Source organism: Hemibagrus wyckioides, linkage group LG18 (genome assembly GCF_019097595.1).
Source record: "Hemibagrus wyckioides isolate EC202008001 linkage group LG18, SWU_Hwy_1.0, whole genome shotgun sequence".
Lineage (NCBI taxonomy): Eukaryota > Metazoa > Chordata > Actinopteri > Siluriformes > Bagridae > Hemibagrus > Hemibagrus wyckioides.
The window spans coordinates 22,576,458-22,600,000 of record NC_080727.1 but is presented as its reverse complement, the minus strand read 5'-3'; the positions used below and the strand labels follow the sequence as shown (position 1 = coordinate 22,600,000).

The 23,543-nt window shown below is 39.2% G+C and overlaps 2 protein-coding genes across 8 annotated transcripts in view; one reads left to right on the top strand and one right to left on the bottom strand.

Moving 5' to 3' along the window:
- st6gal1 (ST6 beta-galactosamide alpha-2,6-sialyltranferase 1) overlaps positions 1-378 on the bottom strand; it is a 36,325-nt gene extending 35,947 nt beyond the window's left edge. The window contains exon 1 of the mRNA XM_058415513.1: positions 249-378. The gene's annotated coding sequence lies outside the window, so the exon portion shown is untranslated. The remainder of the gene's footprint in view (positions 1-248) is intronic.
- The window catches only part of rap1gap2b (RAP1 GTPase activating protein 2b), a 43,884-nt gene that overhangs the window by 12,121 nt on the left and 8,220 nt on the right, over positions 1-23,543 (top strand). The window contains exons 1-13 of one of the 7 annotated variants that reach the window (XM_058415503.1): positions 422-569; positions 13,271-13,355; positions 15,420-15,455; positions 15,577-15,624; positions 17,991-18,023; positions 18,112-18,330; positions 19,600-19,703; positions 19,834-19,912; positions 20,193-20,246; positions 21,615-21,698; positions 21,982-22,082; positions 22,369-22,498; positions 22,660-22,815. In XM_058415503.1, coding sequence (XP_058271486.1) covers positions 553-569; positions 13,271-13,355; positions 15,420-15,455; positions 15,577-15,624; positions 17,991-18,023; positions 18,112-18,330; positions 19,600-19,703; positions 19,834-19,912; positions 20,193-20,246; positions 21,615-21,698; positions 21,982-22,082; positions 22,369-22,498; positions 22,660-22,815 — 1,146 coding nt within the window. In that variant the 5' untranslated portion in view covers positions 422-552. Of the gene's footprint in view, positions 1-421; positions 570-10,842; positions 11,253-13,270; positions 13,356-15,419; positions 15,456-15,576; positions 15,625-17,990; positions 18,024-18,111; positions 18,331-19,599; positions 19,704-19,833; positions 19,913-20,192; positions 20,247-21,614; positions 21,699-21,981; positions 22,083-22,368; positions 22,499-22,659; positions 22,816-23,543 lie in introns of those variants that run through there. The other 6 variants (XM_058415505.1, XM_058415499.1, XM_058415501.1 and 3 more) reach the window with 6 other exon arrangements.

Below are 23,543 nucleotides of genomic sequence, written 5' to 3'. Positions count from 1 at the left end.
AATATGCACATAGGAATTTAATAAATGAATACCTTTACCTACATAATAGAGTAAGTAAATGTAATAGAAGTTGGACACAAATGGCACTCCGATCATGAAATGACCAACATGTAGAAGTGTGCTTTTAAACATTATCTCTGTTCATGATTTATTGAAGTATGTCAAATATCAACTCTCCCCACTGTACGGATATTTCCATGTGTATTTTACGCATCCTGTTAACATCATCCACGGTAATGAGTTCCTACCTTTTTTCCACAGACTTCCTGTCTATCCGAGTGCGTTATTTATCAAACCAGTCTCTACAGAGCAGGCGGATAGAGCTCACTAGGTTTTTGTGAGGACATCAGTCGCTTGCCACTTCTTCTCTCCTGCTCTCTCTCTCTTTCTCTCTCTCTCTCTCCTCCCGCCCCTTACAGAAACAACAAAGTGAAGTGCTTCATATTCATCCTAGGACAGTGTAATAAGTAGCCATCGCGAGCGTATCTCTCGTTCCTTCCTGAGAGTGAAAGCTGGAGATTGAGTAACTAGACCAGACACAGCACAGTGAACATGCCACGCAAACTGTGGTGAGTTTAGCATGCATATGAACTCTGTGTGTGTGTGAATATAATGAAGCGAATATATATATATATATATATATACAGCCTTTGCTGTGTCAGTTTTAATCTCAGAATGATTAAGGCTTGGGATGCTTTTGCTAATAGCTAAGAGGACTTTCGAGACGGTTGTGTGTACACACCAAGGACTTTTTACCCACTCATTTATATCAAATTTTATTCATTTCTATCTAAAACAAAATACAAAGGTGTACTTGTTGCGTACAGTGTTGCTGAAAGAATTCAACAGGATTAGTGCATGTAGCTCCTGAGAGACGAGAGAGATGAGCATCACTCCGGTAGGCATGTGTAGAAAACTCCATGCCTCTGGATGATAAATATTTTTTGCTTGTTCAAATCAATAGAGCTTTATTTTTATTGACTGAAAATTTTCCATGTGATTTTGGTGAACAAAAATGTTTGACATGTGTCCCTGTACTGAGAAAAGACCAGAATTCTCTTATAATGGATGTACTCAGGGCAGACTGTAGGGGCAATCAACAGATGTTTAAGATATGTGACTAATACACAGCTGTTTTATTCTAACAATGAGGAGGAAGTGTTGTCACATAGCTGACATTTATTCTGCATTTTTATCCCATTTTTATCGACAATACACTCCGATACAGTTAAAAGTAATTCCTGTTACTTACACCTTCCCCAAGGTTTTGTGGTATCTATGCAGTCACAGGTTGTGATCTGCTGAGATGACATTGGTAACACACAACCACACATTATTGTCTCTGGAAACAAAGTGTAAATACCTAAAATGACTAAACAATTCATGAACGCATACTTCAGCAATGTTTTTTCCTCAAAAACAGCTGTTAGCAAGATTTGTTAGCAAGACTAAACATCGCATGCTGTTGCTCCTTTGCAAACGCCTGCAAATGACAAATGAGTGTTTTTTGTGTATGAGTGTTCCTTTGAGCTGATGATTGTTAGCATTCGGAATAGAAATAGTTCCGTAACAAAAACAGATCTTCAGACCTATCATCAGGAGATCACGAGAATCAGATCCTGACAATTCCACAGCCTTCTGTGGCCAGGAGATTATGGAGCGAAATCTGGCTCTACTCTCTGGATGGGAGGAACGGTGTACTCTCTCTTTTTTGTCGATCACAGGGGCGCTAGCCGTTTATGGACGTCTGTGAGCTCATGGATGGTATGTGGAAGAGGGCAGACAGCAGTTTGAAAAAAAAAAACAGGGTTTCATGTCTTGGAGGAAGTGTGTGTAAGTGTGTGTAGGGGTGTGTAAGCTCATAATCATATGATAGAGAAGAGCTGCAAATTGGGGTGGATTTGGGACAGGGAGGAATTCAAAACGACCTTTTTTAAGAAAATTATCAACCTCAAGGTGTTAGCAGTACCCTTTTTTTTTACCTATCCTTTATTTATTTAGCCTGGAAAGTTCTATTAAGATACAAGATCTCTTCTTGATGTAAGGACAGTTTTGCATAAAGGAACAATTTCACACTTAAAAACATATACAATATATAAAACAGCACAGGAGAAAGAGCAAAAAAAAATGGGAAAAAGCCGTCCCAGCAATGCATTTCACCTCAGGTCAAGAATGATATTAAACAGTAACATGTTTCCTTTAGGGCAGTTTGTAAAAGACCTTTAAAAGCATTCAAAGAGCGAAGTGTTTCTAAGGTTTTAGAATATTTTAGTATAAAACAAGAAGGCGGTTTATACCAAGTTCTTCTTTTTTAAAAATAAATAATCACCCTTCTTCTGCCTGTAAATCTGTAGAATCTCTGCAGGTTTGATTTCTGGATTTCTTATAGGCTTTGAATCGATGTTTATCACCAATTTAAAGTTTATGTACACCGATCAGTCATAACATTATGAACACTGAGAGGTGAAGTGAATAATTCAATTTTCAATTCAATTCAATTCCGTTTTATTTGTATAGCGCTTTTAACAAAGAGCATTGTCTCAAAGCAGCTTTACATGAGAAACGACATAGGAAAACAACAAACATATAAACAGACAAACAGATAGACAGTCCTAGATGTTATCCCAAGTGAGCAAGCCTGATAAGACTGATAAGACAGCCCAACCCGAAATAATGACATTTCACACCAGCCAGCTAAAAACAACAAATGTGGCGTCTGAATAAGACTGATGATCTCCTCATCATGGCACCTGTTAGTAGGTGGGATATATTAGGCAGCAAGTGAACATTTTGTCCTCAAAGTTGATGTGTTAGAGGCAGGAAAAATGGACAAGCGTAAGGATTTGAGCGAGTTTGACCAAAATGGCCAAATTGTGATGGCTAGACCACTGGATCAGAGCATCTCCAAAACTGCAGCTCTTGTGGGGTGTTCCCGGTCTGCAGTGGTCAGTATCTATCAAAAGTGGTCCAAGGGTCATTGATGCACGTGGGGAGAGAAGGCTGGCCCGTGTGATCCGATCCAACAGACGAGCTACTGTTGCTCAAATTGCTGAAGAAGTTAATGCTGGTTCTGATAGAAAGGGGTCAGAATACACAGTGCAGGACGGGTCAGGGCTGTTTTGGCAGGGACCAAGACAATATTAGGCAGGTGGTCATAATGATATGCCTGAATCTGTGTACATTCTTACATCCGTATTTCTCTAGAGCTTTCCTCATCCCTTTACTCCGGTTTGCATGCATTTTTTCTTTTGCACCTCAGCACTGACAGCTTCTCTTCCACTCCATCCCTCATCCCTTAATGCTCTTTCACTCTCTATACTATATCATCATTTCTCTCTCTCTTTCTCTCTCTCTCCTCTACAGTGGACCGGTAGTAGTGCCTTCATCTGATAAAAAATAGATGTGTAGCCTGAAGTCGAAGGTGCTCAGTCAGGCAGAAAAGTGTTACACAACCAGTTTTAAATGCTGGGAAAAGAATCAGCCTTTTACAATAGGATTGTGTTTTCTTTTCTTCTTTCTTTTGCCAAAATTTAGCATAAAATAAAGCCAAAAACAATTATCTGGGGCGTGTTTGCTGTTTCATTTTGCACTGGAGGCTATGAGGCTCTTATTCAACTCAACTTTCAAGAAATGGAGGTCCTAAAATATATCACAACAAACATATATTTTCCAAGCAGTTGTGGAAAGTAAATAAAATGTTTGCTCATATCATGGGTTATAACCTGGCTTTGTAGACAGCGATCACCTACAGACATTGTGTACACAGGATTTTTTATGTTTTTGGAAACTTCCACTGTGCAACAGTAACAGATAACTTGCACAATTTGTGCAAACCACAGTAGATATTTAACTCTTTCGTTTTCTGTTTTTTTTTCCATTGCACCTCTCAGTGCAGACCAGAGGTTTAAAGTGAGCGTTGAGGTTGCCTAATGCTGCCTGCTGAGTTCACACAACTGTACACTGAGCACTTTCTCTTCTCGCTGCTATGAAACCGAGCAGGGAATTGAAATTGACGTAGAACTTTTGCTTACGCAAGATGCGCCACATTTGTTGTTTTTAGCTGGCTGGTGTGAAATGTGATTATTTCGGGTTGGGCTGTTAATTGAGTTGTCTTTTTTGACAAGAAATTCGAGTTCATAAAAATGTGTTAAAAATGTAACTAAAGATACTACCAGGGTACAACAACACCCACTACAGTAATAATACTACTACTACTAATAATAATAATCAAGGCCGGTCTCACCACTGTCTTGTACACCTTCCCCTTGATATACATAGGTACATACCTTAGTGGTTTCCATTCTAAGTTATATTTAGGCTTGGACAGAGTTGTTGTCCTGCTGAAAAAAAGAAGGATCCTGTATCTCAGCTTTGAAGTGGTTTATTGTTTAGATCCCTTTTATTTCCATCTTTGTAATGTCCACAATCCTGAATAATCGAACGCTAGTGCACACGTGAAGATGCGCCACTTAAAACCATTTATCTATTATACATGCTGTAATGGAGAAGAGAAAAAAGACCTACCAGCAGTTTACCAGTAGAGGGACCTACATTCACACACACTGACCACGGTATGCTTGTATTTTTAGAGAGCTGCTGCCAGCCAGCGTATGATTTACACTCCTTTCATAATCACAGAGATTATTAAAAAAGGATCGTGGAGATCCTAAAAATAACGTAGGAAGAGCCTACTATTCCTTTGTGTGTGTTTTACTGAATAGTTATGCTTATTAATAATATTTATTTTCATATTATTCTTATTTCTTCACAGCTTTATGCCATTTCGTTCTTATTTGAGCTTTGTGATTTGGATTTGCATTTATTAACAATTTGATTCCCAGCTTATTAGATATATATATATATATATATATATATATATATATATATATATATATATATATATATATATGCAACAAATTTAAAACTAATATTTACTCATGTGAGGAATGTAAATCTACAGTAGATCTACACCGATCAGGCATAACATTATGACCACCTGCCTGGCACCAAGATGTTAGCAGCAGATCCTTTAAGTCCTGTAAGCTGAAGTTGAAGTAAGTGGAATTTGGAGGCCAAGTCAACACCTCAGACTGGTTGTTGTGCTCATCAAACCATTCTTGTACCATTTTTGCTTTGTGGAGGTGCCACCTCACAACTTACAGGACTTAGAGAATACTTTTGATAGATACTGACCACTGCAGACCGGGAACACCCCACAAGAGCTGCAGTTTTGGAGACGCTCTGATCCAGTGGTCTAGCCATCACAATTTTGCCCTTTTGGTCAAACTCGCTCAAATCCTTACGCTTGTCCATTTTTCCTGCTTCTAACATCAACTTGGAGGACAAAATGTTGACTTGCTGCCTAATATATCCCACCCACTAACAGGTGCCATGATGAGGAGATACTCAGTCTTATTCACTTCACCTGGCAGTGGTCATAATGTTATGTCTGACCAGTGTATTTGTACTATCTGGAGGTTTGAGAGGATTAGATTTTATTGAATCATCCTTTGAAACCCTGAAGAGCTAGTTTTCAGTTTGCTAGTAGCCCTAGAGAAACAGCTAAGCATGAACTAAAATTATGTTTAATTAAAAGTACACATTGTTTTCAGGTCCAGTCAAGTCGCTGTGATGGAAGGCAAGAACAAACAACATTGGAATTTATTGATTGTCCTTGATGGTGTGATAAAGAGTACATTTAAATTATAATTAGCTCACTGAAAACAAGCTAATTTGGCTCAATTAGAAAATAGAAATGTAGGGCTTCCTCTGAGACAAATGCTCATCAGACTCGTTGCTCTTGCATATCTACACAAACAGGCAAGAATGGAACTGTATAGATATTGATTAATGGTAACTACTGTTGACTTACACCCAAGTGCAGAAATATTGGCACCTTTACACATATTGACTCAAAAATTTAATTGGAGAATAAATGGTGATTTATGGTCCTGGTGAAAAAGGGGTTTAATGTCCAGCTCTTAATGTCCAACATCCTGATTATTCAAATGCATGTGCACAAGAAAAGATAAGTCTACATACACTATATTGCCAAAGGTTTTGGGACACCCCTCCAAATCATTTAATCTGTCTCTCTATCTGTCTTTCTCTGTGTCTCAATGTGTCTGTGTGTCTGTCTATCAGTCTCTGTGTCTTGCTGTGTGTCTGTCTGTCTCTCTTTCTGTCTCTCTATCAATCTGCCTCTGCGTTATTCTGTGTGTCTCTCTCTCTCTCTCTATCAGGTTTTGGCCTTTTTTCCTGCAGTTCAATGCAAAATTATTTCTGGAAACAATGACATTTTGGCTCGTAAAATGCAGCATTTCTGCCTTGATGACTGCAGGACGGTGGAGGTGGAGAAAGCTGCGAGGCTACTGACATTATCCATTATGTATCTAAATGTGTTGCTAACTGTCGGCCTCTAACCCAGTGAAAGCTCAGAGAAAGAGAGACAATCATACGCTGTGAAAGGTCAGGGAGAGAACAGGTGAATAACAGCAATGGGCACAGGATGGCAGAGAAAAGAAAAAACAGGACAGACTGTAGGTCAGCACTGTTTCATTTGCACTGGGCACAAATGAAAGGCTCTGCAGAGAAAAGAAAGAGGAAGACATGAGCGGTGATGGGGCAAGGGCAGACATTGCAGCTTCCCTACTGAGCACACCACCTAATACTGCGCCACATGCATCAAAGGAGGCATTTTTGTCAGGCTGGAAAGGCTGGAAGATAAACCTGTCTCTGTGTCCTCACATGTCTGGTGTCAAGAATAATTGGTGTCCCTTCTGCAGATTCCTGTCAGGGAACATGCGTATTCCAGCAATCTTATCCTGGGTGTATTTCTGTCTTGTGCCAGAAATAAATAAATCCATATATCGTATATGTATATGTCATGAATTTGTGGAATTGCCACTTGAAGCGGGGATCGAACCCGGATCGCTGCAGTAATCTCGATCACCCGGTGACAGTGAATTAGTCCCAGATGCAGGATCAGGAAAAGTGTGACTTTAATTACAAACTTAAAAATAACATAACATGGAAAACAAACATAATTACAACATAAAGAACCAAACAATGACGATGACTGACAAAACAGACTGATATTTATATATATATAGGGCAAAACATTAGGTTCAACAGGGAACAGGTGAGATGGCGGGAAAGCAGGACAATGGGAAGGGCGTGGCACAGCTCATGTGGGAAATAACAGTAATTACAGTACAGCAAACTATGATGGTCTGGAAGGGAACTGTCTCAGAAGCTTCAGACAGTATATACCTTATATACCATACATACCAGGTTCTTAGAAAGTAGACAGTTAAAGATTGGAAAAAGACTAGGCAATGTTTTTCCACTGTTCAACTGTCCAGTCTTGGTGACCGCTGTAGCCTGAGATTCATATTTACAGCCCAGAAGTATTAGAGAGAATGTGATATTCTGCCATTTTAGCCCATCTGCTTCACAGTTTGGTGTGTTATGCCTTTAGAGATGTTTTTCTGCTCATCACAGATGTAAAGAGTGATTATTTGAGCCTTCCTGTCAGCTCAAACTCTTTGTTAAACAAGGTGTTTCCAGTGAGTAGACCTTTGCTTATGAAAATCCCAAAATATCAGCAGGTTCTAAAATACTCACACTAGCCCATCTGGCACCAACAATCATGCCATCACTGCAATCACATTTTCAGCCATTCTGGTGTTTGACCTGAGCATTAACTGAATCTGTTGGCTGTATTGACATGATTAGATGCATTGTGCTGCTACCACGTGATTGGCTGAATGAGGATTAATGAGGTATACCTACCTAAAAAAATGAGTATATGTGTATATGTTAATGATCAAAACCATTGAGGGAATTTAATTAGAACCTATGCCATGGTGTGTTGAAGCTGTGTGTGTGTGTGTAGAGCTGTCACTCATGGCCCTGCTCACTAAACACCTGTCCCTGAGCATGTCTCCCATCTCATCAGCTGTGAGCGCTTATCATGGTGCGAGAGTTTCTGCCTCTCTTTGCCTGTCTGCTGGAATGAATGGTCTTAATGAAGCACTCTGAGTCTATACAGCGCCATACACTGCATTTAACCTCCAGCCTTCACAGCCATCGATTTCTCTTTGACTTTTCCATCACCCTGCAGACAACAGGTGTCTATTGCGCTCTCGCTGTCTGCTTTACTGAAATAGAAGTCTCATCTACAAGGACGACTACCACTGAAATATATTATTTCCTGCATATAGTTCGTTATGTAAAATCATCCAGTATTTCATCCAGTATGTAATGTTGCTGTGTTAATTAACATAGGTATACACCAGTCAGGCATAACATTATGACCACCTGCCTAATATTGTATTGCTCCCCCTTTTGCTGCCAAAACAGCCCTCCACTAGATTCCTGAAGGTGTGCTGTGGTATCTGGCACCAAGATGTTAGCAGCAGATCCTTTAAGCCCTGTAAGTTGTGAGGTGAGGCCTCCCTGGATCGGACTTGTTTGTTCAGCACATCCCACAGACGCTGGATTGGATTGAGATCTGGGGAATTTGGAGGCAGAGTCAACACCTCAAACTGGTTGTAGCGGTCATCAAACCATTCCTGAACCATTTCTGCTTTGTGGCACGGAGCATTATCCTGCTGAAAGAGGCCACAGCCCTCAGGGAATACCGTTTCCATGAAAGGGTGTACATAGTCTGCAACAATGCTTAGGTAGGTGGTACGTGTCAAAGGAACATCCAGATGGATGGCAGGACCCAAGGTTTCCCAGCAGAACATTAACCAGAGCATGACACTGCCTCTGCCAGCTCTCCTTCTTCCCATAGTGCATCCTGGTGCCATGTGCCATCCTGATGAGGAGATCATCAGTGTTATTCACCTGTCAGTGGTCATAATGTTATGGCTGATCGGTGTATATTTTAATGTTATATACTGTATGTCTAATATCTTTAGTGGGGTTTGCTCAGACTGTCATGGTTTGGTAGCTCAGGTGAAGAGAGAGATAACAGTGAGGAAGAGGCAAGAGATGGTCCCTAACATACCATTATATTGTAATTCAATACCTGTATCTGTTTAGTGCTCCATTTCAGTATTCAGATACAAATCCAAACTGAGCCCGGTCTAAACCAAATTATTACTTGAGTCATGACATGTCATCAAATGTATTTTTCAATAGAGAAAATAAATGAACAGCATTTGTGGACTGCAGCTTCTGAGGGAACGTTGGCATGGTTATCTCGACAGTTTCGTGTTTTCATATGCACCTCCTAATGAGAGCATGTGCTTCACCTGCTTAGAGCATAACACCCGTTTTTACGTGTTTTTACGATTTCTCTGTAAATGAAAGTGTTAACACGTCTCCCGAAGCCCCACATGCTCTTTACATCCAGGGTCAAACTAGTTGCCTTTCACCTCTGCTTGTAATTTAATATCACTGCACACACTGTATGTATGCATGCCAGATTCATTTCATGTGTTAGAAAGGAAAGCTCATTTTTACAGTGAACACATTATCATCTCCTCCTGAATAAGTATTGGCAATTGCAAGGTGCTGTGTGGAAGCTAGATTCACAGGGACAGAGCACATTTGCATGCTGCCAGCATCTCATTATTGACCATTCTTCTATGTGGGATAAAGACTCAATCAAAGCCATGTGACTTGCAGTGATAGCCATTCACCCAAGTTAGGCATTCTTTTGCAAATGATATCCTTTAAAAGTATTTCTCTCTCCCAGCTCATCAGATAACACCATCTAAAATCAGCTTTTATCCTGAAGCTCTACTTCTTTTAGGAGCTCTCTGCATTTGTGACTCACCTTCTGCTCCTGTGGTGGGTTTCAGCAAAAGATTTGCAACTCACCCTTACTTTAGTGGATAATCTCAGCTGGACAATGCAGATCTGTACCTAGGAATTCCAACGGGAATCGTGGAATCATCCAGTACCCATTCACAATAGGCACATGTTTTGTTTGCATTGCATATTCTTATGATTTGCACAATGCCGCTATCTGGTTTCATCCAGAAGACAAAAGTCTTTCTCTTTCAAGGCTCTTCTTCATGTCATGTCAGGGAGTTTTTATTCTTTCCACAGAGAAGAATGACGGGAAAATGGATGGATGGTGCTGACGGAATTGTATGTGCATTGAAGTGCTATAAATCACACCGTCGGACCTAGCGTCTTGTTAATTAGTGCTTCTCATAAATGCTTAAAAATGTGAAAGATGGGTTTCTAAGTGACCCAGCTGTTTAAGAGTTTGTGAACCTTAATGATGACAACCATGGGCATTTGATGCCTGATATCTATAGTGAAAATTTCAATTAGTGCTCTTCTATTTAACATGCTTTCCCAGATTGGCGGCAGCCTTTATGTGCTACCAGTGAAAGTCATGAATCTTACCCCTTCCAGTCATAATTTGTCTAAGCTTCGGGAATAATTTCATATCCAGAGACCTTCATCATGGCTAAGGCAAATATAAGACAGTTTATAGCAATCTTCATTTGCGCCTGTTGTCACCAGTTAGGTCACATGCTTGCTGAAAATACATGTACACATTTACAATAGTCGAATATGGCAATTAAACAGTCCAGGGTCTCGGAGTGTGCTATTAAATTGTCATCCAGGGAATGGAGGGGAGCTTGTATTTGTTAGAGAGCAGAAAACTAGAGTCTTAGACACCCAGTGTAATCAGAAAATCCACAGGAGAATATGGATGTGAATTGGTACGATCTGTCCTCGTTCTGTAAAAAGAGACAGAAGGGATAAGGATTAGCCTACAAGGCGGGAGAGACAAAAGGTGTGAGAGGATCTGAGTAACATGTAACACATGGACACAGTACAGAGACATGCTCCATATAAAGAGAGACTCACAGAGGTTAATGAGCTGAGGAGAAAGAGAGAGAGAGAGAGATGCAGTGAAATGCCGGCTGAAAGGGAGGGAGGGCTGGTGTAGCAGCGCGAGTAAGACAGACACAAAATGAGTGAGAGAGGGAGAGAGAGCGAGAGACAGACAGACAGATGATGAAGGATGCTCATACACAAAGACACTCACTCTCAGGATACAGTGGAATAGCGTGGGCTGGAGCTCAGTGCCACTGTAATGTAGGCAGACTGAATCCAGGTGTGAGTCTGTGACTAGGAGACGGAGGTATGTCTGAGCTCCGATCCAGGATGCGCTGCAGGAGAGCAGGGATACGTGCAGCCGTGGCTCTCATCGGACTCCTGCACCGCTCACGCAAACAGCGAGAAAGAGAGAGACTCAGAAGCAAAGGCAGCCAGCGGTGGGTGAGCGTGTGTGTGTGTGTGTGTGTGTGTATATGCATTCATGTCTATTCCTGCTCAGGTGAGAACAGTCAGAGATAAATGATTACTACTGTAGAGGACGAGTTCTTCCTTCGCTTGCCTGCATTGAGACGTTGCTTCATAGTGGTGAAACGTACACAAACGTGATATAATAACATTCTGCTCCTCACCTTAAAGTCCCGAAGGGCTCGGTTTATCCAGGTCTGAGTTTACATTGATGTGTTCCTGAACGTCATTCGGTGCTGGGTCTGCACTTTTACCTTTTGTTTATTTTGTCATTTTTTCCTCTCACTTCTTTCACTATCCATATACATTTATCGATTCCTTCAGTCCCTTGCGTGTTGATTATCGCCTCTCAGTTAATGACTGATTGATAAAAAAGTCCAAATAAAATTTTAATATCACTTATGCCAGGGGCATGTTTGTTCCATAACTAGTTTTTAATAAAGTCTGAACTAATGCCAGCATCTTAGGTTGAGAACAAATTGAACGGTGGGCTGTTCTGTAGTCAGAAATACATAAGGTCATTTCACCAAAATCTAAAAATAGGCATTAAAAAAAGACCAAAGTCATATCCATGTTTTTAATGATTAGATGTCCCGAGTACACACCCTGATCAAAGTATTAATATTTTATTGCTTTATATTTTTTCCTCTTCTTCTTCTTCTTCTTCTTCTTCTTCTTTTCCTTAGTATTATTATTATTCATAAGATATAACCACCAATCAGATACCACTATGTGAATAAAGCCCGTGCAGCACAGGGTTCACCAAAGGAAAGCTGTGTTTCTAATTTACTTATTTATACACTATATTTTTTAATAAATGTAACACTTCTCTGTGCCTATTTACAATTTCTCCAGAAACATCAGAGTAAAAAAGTATTATTTAATTTAAAACTATAATATATTAGCTTTAAAATAACTACCGTGTGACTTGATTTGTGTGTGAATAGGGAGGGATGTGATGCTGATTAATATCTATAATTAAATAATTCTAGTATTATAAGTATTAGAAGGGTTTGTTAAGTTTTTATTTTGAAGGCATATTATGAAATATAGTGTACATGCTGTTGTGAATAAAGTGAACCCTAAAGTGATCACACTGGCCCAAGTCTATATGCAAAAGTGATGAGCTGGTTTGGAAATCATTTGTTACCTCAGCAACAGCCTGGATTTGGAAGCGATAAAAATGTCAAACCAGATTCAACCCCCTAATCTGTATCTTTCTGGGGCATGAAAGATTAGGGATTATGACACAGCAAGGATCAATTTTAAAGGTGAATTACTGGCTTAGGTGGTCTAGCTGTTAAAATTAAGCAACTGAAAGCTGAGATCTTGTGATATAGTCTTCTGCTTTGACATTTTTATCATAATGAAGTTGTTTATATTCCTTATTCCTTACAGCTTAAGGATTTGTCGTGTCAGAATACTTCGCGTTCTCGTATGCCACTGTTTGCAATTCCTAAAAAATAAAAAATTCAGCCATAATGTCTGAGGCCTCTATATTAAGTATAATGGATGATATGGCACCGGCTCCCCTTAATAGGAACCAGAGACATGTCCGATGATGGATCCTTGGAATCTATTCTTAAGTTCTACAGAGAGTGTATGAATTATTGGGTGGGTATTTTTAGGCATGTTCATCTTTGTCTCTTTCTCACACACACACTTTCTATCTTATTCCATACCATGTTCCGTGCTAAAAAAAATGCAAAGCTGAGGAAAAGTGAATGCGAAGCAGACTGGGAGTTGTTGTTGTTGTTGTTGTTGGTGGTGGTTTTAACTCTAACAAGTTCTGTATGGAGAACGGATGACGTTCGATGGATGAACTCATTCTAGGTCAAGTGTGAGAGCGCGAAAGGCCGGACGTTCGTACAGGGTTATGGTCGAAAATTCTGAAGCGATCATAAAACTAGAAGTAGTTTCGAAGCAAATGCTTGATTTTGCCGTTGGTATATCATTGTAATGATTCATACCTGACAATGTTATATTACAGGAAGCAGGAGATGCTGACCATCTCAAGTCTTCCCCTGGCAGACTGCCCTCCATCTCCACCAAGAACTGCTCCTGCTGCCTTGAAGGTAAGATAAGTCTCTTAGTATCATCTGACTCAGGGATACGGCAAAGTTTCTGCAAAGAAGCTGGAGATAAATTTACAGACTGGAAACCTTACACTTTTTCTTGCTTTGCAGTATTTCTTGAAAGGTGCTGCAGCATCACAGCCAAGTCTACAATAATTCACTTAATAAAATTTATTCTACGTTCTGGGCTTTACTAGACCCGACTTTGTTGCTGCTATTAAAAATTGCGAATAAGCATTTAGAGTTTCCTAAGGTGTATGCAGATATCATAATAAACCAGAAAGACAAACAAAAAAATCTAACCAGCAATGTATGTGTTGTACAACTCATCGCTCACAGTGCTGAAGAAAGAGATTTCCCAGCATGAACAATAACCGTATTTACAATACTAATGATTTATATGGATGTGGAAGATAATCTGCAGTACTAAACAACACGGGGTGCAGGCTAGTGCAAAAGGCTTCTTGTATCTAAAGTGATAGACGCTGACCAGTGCAACAGAAAAGCATTTACTTTTACATCATGTCAACATCACATGTCCGAATTTCAGTGACGTTTGCACCCAAACATCCATTCTGTGGAATGACAATTGTTTGTTGTTTTTATTATATAGAATCTTTGACAGATGCATAATAATCCCATCTTCACATCTCTCTCAAATCTGCCTTAAGACTTTTTATTAAATATTTATTAAGAGTCTAGGAATCTGAATACACCCTGAAATCCTTATTTACTTTTTGGTATTTACCAGACCAGATCGTATCTGCAATAAAGAAGAAGAAATAAAAAAGAAAACTCGTACATCATTTTTCCCCTCCTAAATTCAACAACCTCCAGAAGCATTATGTCAGTACTGACTGTCTGCATGATGAGATGAATTAGAGCGGAGACTGCAAGCCAGACAAAAACTGGGACGTCTGCACATGAATGCACATGAATGTAATATGGAGTTGTACCTTTGCAGCTATAACAGCTTCAACTCTTCTGGTCAGGATTTCCACAAGGTTTAGGAGTGTGTTAATGGGGATTTTTGAAGCACATTTGTGAGGTCAGGCACTGATGTTGTGATGACGAGAAGGTCTGGCTCACAGTCTCTGCTCTAATTCATCCCAAAGGTGTTCTATGGGGTTGAGGTCAGGACTCTGTGCAGGCCAGTCAAGTTCCTCCACACCAAACTCACTCATCCATGTCTTTATGGACCTTGCTTTGGTCACTGGTGTGCAGTCATGTTGGAACAGGAAGGGGTCATCCCCAAACTGTTCCCACAAAGAGCATGAAATTGTCCAAAATGTCTTGGTATGAAGCTGAAGCATTAAGAGTTCCTTTCACTGGAACTAAGGGGCCGAGCCCAACCCCTGAAACACAACACCTGAACTCAATGATTTGGAGGGGTGTCCCAAAACTTTTGGCAATATAGTGTAACTGTAGAACTTTTTGCCATTCAGTCAAAACACTGATGCTGAGAGATCAGGATAAATAAGATATTCAAAACATTTTTATTTTGCTGGTATGTCTCTTTAACTGTTCCTTGGCATGGTGAGGACCAGGGCCCGGGGAGAGGACGGAGAAATTGGCTATGCCACTAGCGCAGAAGGCCTATAGGAAATAAACAGCACCTCCTTTGTCTTTTATTCAGCAGAAAGAGCTTATGATGTTGCAGAAATAGTGTCCTGCATGATCAGTGGACCATGACTCAGACTGTCCCCAGACCCAGAAACAAAAAAATATATTTTTTTTTTCTTTCAGTTTTGGAAGAGAAAAGGTTTCTTGAATATCACTAACAACAAAATATGGCTGACTGAACACAGACATCCAAAATCTCTCTGTAGCTTTGTCCACGTTAGACAGAAATAATAATAATAATAATAATAATAATAATAATAATAATAATAATAATAATGCAGGAAAACATTTATTTACATTCATATCTAGTATTTTTAATCTCTAAGATTATTTTAATGTAAATGGCACAGACCAAGTCAACCAAATAAGAGCAAGCTGTCATTAGACTAATTAATGTCTATTGGGCTCAATGATTAATTGATCTTATTTTTTCCCCCACAGTCTGCAACATTTTTCGATTCCCTGGAAAAGATGGAGGTAAGAATATATATATATATGATGCTATCATTAAATGCTCCCTAGAGTAAATTCTGTGACTTAAAAACGAGCAAATGTCAACTAGTCGATGATGTCATGACCGTTTGACCTTGACCCTTAGCAGGTGTCTGAGGTGGATGAGATGAGGCCAAGCCCACAGAGTGTTAAGGTCTGCAGAGCAAAGATAATGAGCTCAAGGCTACACTTCAGGTCAAAGGTGGTGGTGTCACTGGGTTTTATGTAAGAATGGAACACAACATGGCACGCCGCTAAAGGAAAAGAATCAACAATGAAGTGATGAAAGAAAAAGCTGATTGTTTTAGCTATAATACTATATATATTCATCTATATCTAACAATTCTATTGTTTTATTTATTAAAGAACAAATTTTGTGGAACATCCCATGGTGGAAAGCGCCGTCAGCTTCATTAAAGTATCGCAGATGTTTATTAATATTAGATCACGTGGAACTCTTTCTGACCAGCTGAGATTCAAGAGCTCCACGAGATAAATAAGGAATGACATATGACACGTTCTTTTATTATCGGAATCAATAATGGTGTGGTGTCTTGAGGTGAAGCAAAACCGCAAAAGTGCAATTACCAATTTGAAGCGGATTATTTTCCTAATGGTCTGCAATTCATTTTACACTACACTGATTTAATTTATTAATAAACAACACATCGAGCTTTTTAATAATTCATAGTTAGATTTTAATGTTAAGGAGCTTATGTTATTGCAACGATACACGGTTAGTCCCACATCGGCCTTTTTTTTAGGCCTAAGGTTAATGAGAGAAAGAAAATAAAACACATTTTGTCATGTCCATGTTATTGATGATCCAGATCCAGGTTCTGGTACCAGAACACATAAAAAACTTGTGGCAGAACCTAATCAGTGAAGACTCCTTCCAGAAATGTTAAATAAATGTCTCCTTACAAGAAACTTCACCGTATCAACAATTATTCTGCCAACACATTTTGTACAAGCCTTATACACCATATACACCGATAAGGCATAACATTATGACCACTTGCCTAATATTGTGTTGGCAACTTTTGTTGCCAATACAGCCCTGACCCATTTGAGGCATGGACTCCCTAAAGGTGTGCTGGCACCAAGTTGTGCCACCTCACAACTTGCAGGACTTAGAGAATACTTTTAATAGATACTGACCACTGCAGACCAGGAACACCCCACAAGAGCTGCAGTTTTGGAGATGCTCTGATCCAGTGGTCTAGCCATCACAATTTGGCCCTTTTGGTCAAACTCAAAGCTCAAATCCTTACGCTTGTCCATTTTTCCTGCTTCTAACACATCAACTTTGAGGACAAAATGTTCACTTGCTGTCTGATATATCCCACCCACTAACAGGTGCCATGATGAGGAGATCATCAGTCTTATTCACCTCACCTGGCACTGCTCATGATGTTATGCTTGACCGCCTGAGGTGTAGGGAATAACACACAAGAGACTGCTGTTATCTGAACATAATGCATTTTGCATCGTTACGATTATAATATCACTTTATTGCAATATCTTCCATTTATTAATAAACAACACATCACACATTTAAATGGCTGATAGTTAGATGTAATGTTCTGAAATGTCTGAGAGACCTTAACCTTAATCTTGTTTTCTCATATATTGTGTTACAGAGTGTTGCAAAGCACCTACATAAAAGTCTCCTAACGAGCAAGTTTCCGCTTGACTGTTTTTGAAACACCTGAAGGTTTAGTTTTATTACAGTTCAGTCACTGCAAGCCTCAAAATTACAGAAGAAAATTATCCAACCACTGGGAACCAGTTTGTATTTAATGGCATATTAACTGCTCGCTCTCGGATCGTAATGTGACAGATGCGGTGCGTTAAGTTATATTAAATGTGACCAGAAATGCTCATTTGCTATAGTTTTCATCTTCACAAGGTTTATTTACATCGCCAGATCTTATTAGAATTGCACAGTTACTGTTATTTCTCACAATTCCACCTGATACCACATGAATTACTGACCTGAAGTGTTCCTCTTGAGCAAGGATGTGTTCCCTCAGTGCAAAAGAAAAAATATTTGTGAAAATATCTTGAATATATGTGAATATACAGTAGTTTCAACCACTGATAATATTTTCATAGAAGCAAAATTATCCAACAGAAGAAAAAGACATCTTACGGTTATAATAAAGGGTGTTTTTAAAAACAGGCGTAATATGCTGATGTTTGTTTTAGTATAATCTCCTGCTGAGGAATATTAGGTGAGCTTCAATATATTCAAGATATTTGGTTTTTGTTCTCATATCATTTTACCTCGACATGTACTCATTCTGGTTATGTGCATGATTGTGTTCCTGTTTTCCACCGGAAATGTAAAGTACAGGTTTTCTATCAGCTTGGAATATTGTTATTGTCAATGTCCTATTCATCTCATCTGTGTAGTTACATATTTTTAGTGTTTGCATTCTTCTGTGTGTGCATGGATAATGAAAATGTGAAAGTATGCAAGAACAGGACTTTTTCACATATTTCTATTCCCTTTAGGATGACTTTGTTCAACAACCGAGTATCGAAAAGGTGAGAGAGAGAGAGAGAGAGAGAGAGAGCTCAGTTTGTTTGCTTTTCACACACAGCCATTTCCTTAAATATGTCTTCTGGGCATTAGGTGCTTCGGGATGGTCCACCATACCCTCAGGTGATCCTTCCACGGCTTGGAGGTTATTGGATCGAAGACCCCGAGACTCCAGCCGTCACCCCAAACTCTGGAGAAAGCAGTTGGTTTCACGAGGAAGATGAAGAGGGAACGAACCCGGGGGGAGACTTCGGATATCGACTGGAGAGTAACTACGGCATCCAAGCCTACCGCAAGCACTTTGTGGGCAGAGTAAGCATCTGGGGGGAAAATATTCATCAACAGGAGAGATTATTATTGAAATTCTGAAATATGCAAATGAAAGATTCAAATAAATAAAACAGAAAAAAGAAGCCGATGAGGGAACAACTGTTTATTCCAATTTATTTTTGGATTTTCTCAGTCATTAAGAGCAATAACAAATATGACATGTTGTCCATTACTTAATTGTTAAGGACTTGTTAGCACTCAATATTTAGGACTGCGCATCTTAACCATAATCACCATGTTTGGTTTCTTTAGCTAAACATAATCGGCAGTGAGACGGGTGAGCTAGTGTAAAAATTGGTCATTTTTTTTTATCAAGTTTAATTAAGTTTTATGCAACAAGTTCCCTGCTGACTTTAAAAATTTTCAACTGGCTAAAAGGTGCCACATTTATTTATTTATTTAAAGCTAAGTTATAAGGCAAACCAAATTATTGCCATCCAATACTGATATATATATATATATATATATATATATATATATATATATATATATATATATATATATATATATTCATATACTGATCAGGCATAACATTATGACCACCTGCCCCCTTTGCTGCCAAAACAGCCCTGACCCTACAAGCCATGGACTCCACTAGATCCCTGTGCTGTGTGCTGTGGTATCTGGCACCAAGATGTTAGCAGCAGATCCTTTAAGTAAATCCTTTTGCAAGGTGGGGCCTCCATGTATCAGACTTGTTTGTCCAGCACATCTCACAGATGCTGGATTGGATTGAGATCTGGGGAATTTGGAGGCCGAGTCAACACCTCAAACTGGTTGTTGTGCTCATCAAACCATGTCGCTGGTTCACCACTGTTACTTTCTTAGACCACTTTTGATAGATACTGACCACTGCAGACCGGGAACACCCCACAAGAGCTGCAGTTTTGGAGATGCTCTGATCCAGTGGTCTAGCCATCACAATTTGGTCAAACTCTCTCAAATCCTTACGCTTGTCCATTTTTCCTGCTTCTAACATCAACTTTGAGGACAAAATGTTGACTTGCTGCCTAATATATCCCACCCACTAACAGGTGCCATGATGAGGAGATCATCAGTCTTATTCACTTCACCGGTCACTGCTCACAATGTTATGGCTGATCGCTGTAGATATATATATATATATATATATATACATTGCTTTGTAATTTTTTGATAAAGGTCCTGCACATTCTGAGAAGTTTGATTAAATAGTTGAGAATTGTCCCTGTGCAATCTCTATGCCTGACTCTGAAACACCTCACTTCACAGGAGCACCTTGACTTCTACTGCACGGCCAGCAACCATGGCAACCTCGTCATGTCCCTCCGGCATGAAGAAATAAAGGATCAGGAGTATCTACACATCATTTTAAGGTAATAGCAGCTTTGGGATAGTTTCTATTCACAATTATGCAACACGCAATTTTTTTTAATGCTGATTGCATTTATATAGACTTATTTCTTTCATCACTTCTGAATCTGATGCTCTCAATCCTTCTCTCAGGACTCCAGCAAAGACAATCTATGACAGGATTTTGGTCACAGGTTTGCCCGAGCTCCCCAGTGTCCCTCAGTTAGCCAAGGTGATGATGCAGGGCTTTTTATTTCCACCCAGAATCATGCTGACTTTTGAGCCATCACTGTGTATTCCTTTTAAACCCCAACCATTCTGATCACTTTGATCATAGCGTTTCATTGCAGTGACTGACGTCAGTGAGCCTTCATTAGATTGTAATTCTCTCTCTCTCTCTCTCCCTCTCTCTCTCCCCCTCTCTCTCTCTCTCTCTCCCTCTCTCTCTTTCTCTCTCTCTCTCTCTCTCCCTCTCTCTCTCTCTCCCCTTGTCTCTCTGTCTCTTTCTGTAGCTGCTTTGTGAAGATATTGGCAGCTTCAGGTTCAGTCCTGTCCTGTATCCTAAGGTGAGTCCAGTCTATAGGACTGAGAACTTTAGTTCTTATAAGGATTACTTCCAGACCACTGACATTTCTACACAGCTCTGCAAAGGCATCTTATCTCATAAAACCATAAAACTGTCTCCTCCTGCAGTAGAAATTTTGGTACTTCATCAGATGTCATCACGATGTTCCTGTGCTCAGAGTGTGGCTAGCTGGCCTGTAGCTTTTTTTTTTTTTTTTAAGAGAAATGGATAAAGCACAGGTTCCTGATTGGTTAATCCTGTTTCTCATCAAGAGATCTGTTTTCATCTGCTGGTAGCTACGGTGGCCGAGAAGTGCAAAGCAAAATAAAATCCCAAAAACACAAGGATGAATCAGACAAAGTGGAAAAGGTAGGTCTAGCTTGCGAATGGAATTCTTCCCTCAGATTGGACAAGACATCAGTCACTCAGGATATACAGGAAGTAGGATATTGTGTATCTAACTTTATTTCTTGTACATTTCTGGAGTTCTACCTTCACTTTAAACCATTTTTTTCTGTGATAGTGCAACTTTAAATCTTTTAAAGAAAATAACAAACATATATATTTATCTTTATAAGAAAATGGTTCATTCAACACTACTGTGAGGAAGGACGTTCATATGGTCAGTGTGATGTTGGATATACTGATAGTGTATCATGGAGTAAAGATTAGTTTATCTCTAAAAACACACCTGAAGAACACAGGAATGTTGGGAAGAGCAAACTATTCCAGATTAAAGGAGGTAAGGAGCGCTATAAGAGCAGAGCTGTGTTCATACACACACCAATCCACTTTCTACTGCTGCAGCTACTGCTGGACTTCCTGTAGATCCTGAGTGACCGATGTCTCGTCCAATCAGAGGGAAGAATTCAGTTCGCAAAAAACTGTACCTATTTTTTCCACTTTGTCTGAATCATTTTTGGATTTGTTATCGTGTTCTGCACTTCTCGGCCACCGTAGGTAGCTAATAAAAATACTATTGAATATGGAATCATAATGATGACTTTTTTGACCTTTTATGGACATCATTACAGCACAATGGCTGTACAATAGCTCCATGACTTAACTCCATGAGAAAATGATAGCACAGTTTTAACCGAAGCAATCAGGAAAATGTTGCATATAGGTATATTCACTGGAATCCAACTTTAGATGTTCATTATACATGATTTTTAAATAAACAGGCTTTTCCTTCTTTTCTCAGTAAACCTGTTGAAAATCTTGTCTGAGATAATCACAGAATTGCTCTAGGGGATAGAGATTAGCTTAGAAAGCTCACTCTGTGAGTGAAATTCAGACTTTGATTAAACAATTTCTGACCAGATTGACTTTCCAAACTCTGTTGAAATCTCCTGCTCTTACTTCACAGGGATCTCAGTTAATCATGAACTACGACGAACATGAGCTTAACAACACCTTCAAGTTTGGTGTCATCTACCAGAAGTTTGGTCAGGTCAGTGATACACACTTTCACCCATACAACCCATATACACAAATCCAGGTCTCAGATCTATCTATTGTAACTATCGTATGGATTTAAGATGTGCACTATATATAGTGTGCTTTGCATGCAAAGCTCTTGACTCACTTTCTTTATTCCCCTCCGCTTGAACTTGCCTTTGTTTCCCTTTCCCTGCCCTTGTGACCTTACACAATACCTTCTATATTCTTACACTCACTTTAGCCGATCCTTTCTGATTAAACTGTGGATGAATTATTCTCTCTGTTTAACGCAGACTTCAGAAGAGGAGCTGTTTGGAAACAGTGAGGAAACACCAGCTTTCGCCGAGTTCCTCCAAGTGCTGGGAGACTGCGTGGAACTGCAGGATTTTAAAGGGTAAGTGAGATAAGAGGGCATCACAAGGGCATCTTATCATGCAGAAGAAAAAAACCTTTTATTTTTAAATGGATGCTTATTTAAGCACAAGGGCTAAAAATAGTGGAAACTTTCAACTGCGGGGGAAAAGAATACTTTCACAAATGAAGATGCTCAGTATTTTATTTCTTACTATTCCCTAATACCAAGACAAAATTATCACAGTACATAATGTATATCAGTGAGAAAAGTAAGGAACCGAGGCTTCAGATTTCTCACTGAGTTTGATATCTCTCTCCTCTTCTAGTTTCCGAGGTGGTCTGGATGTCTGTAATGGGCAGACAGGCTCTCAATCAGTCTACACTGTGTTCAAAGGGCAGGAGCTCATGTTCCACGTCTCTACCAAGCTACCTTTCACAGAAGGAGACACACAGCAGGTAGATATTCAGCCTGAGATGCTGCAGTTTAGCTACAGCACTATAGTAATAAAGCTTTGTTAGACATGCTAAATGTGTAAATTTACTTGGGCTGATATATTTGATAATTTTTCAAAAATTTTATATATGTATAGGTATAATTTGTTTTCGCCCATGTACAGCTTCAAAGGAAGAGACATATAGGAAATGACATAGTGGCAACAGTTTTCCAAGAAGAGGCCACACCTTTCGTGCCTGACATGATCGCATCCAACTTTCTTCACGCATACATCCTGGTCCAGGTGGAAAATCCTGGGTCAGACGACACCACGTACAAGGTAAAAGGCTAAACAAGGCTAATTTATACCATTACGCAAAACATATATTTTCCATATTTTTATATATTTATATCAAGCATCATTTGGTGATTTTACTTATAATTAATTAAACTATAAAGCACAAGGCAGATCTAAAATGTGTTTATGGTAATCTACGTGCAGGTGTGTTGTGTTTATATAGTAAGGTTGGAATTTCTATTCTTTTCAGTGAATCATATCATGTGAATTTGAATCAACTTCCAAACGACTCTTTTGCCATGATTTTGTAAACTGGACAAATTCTGTAATCTATTGATTAGTGATTGTTTTTCTTTATCTAACTATGGCTGAAATTGTATCACACACTCTTCCTGTACCTTCTAATATAAATAAATAAATAAATAAATAAATAAATAAAATGATTCATTTAACAGAAATTCATTTAAATAATTGCAAAATCAATACAAATACAGTAAGCAGCCCTCCTAACACATGACATTTATTAACTCCTAACAAAGGTGAAAACATACATCTTTAAGGTCATAAATGAATCATCTTTTAACGCCTATGTGAAACAAATTGATTCGATTTGTTCATAAACAGGACATGCCATTAAAGAGAATGTGCACATATTAACATACAGTGGTAAGTAAACTGCAGTAAACATTACATGTAAACATGCAGTTTTCCATATGGATAGACAGCGATGGATATAATAAAGAAGGACAGTCCATTTATCTGGCTTGTCA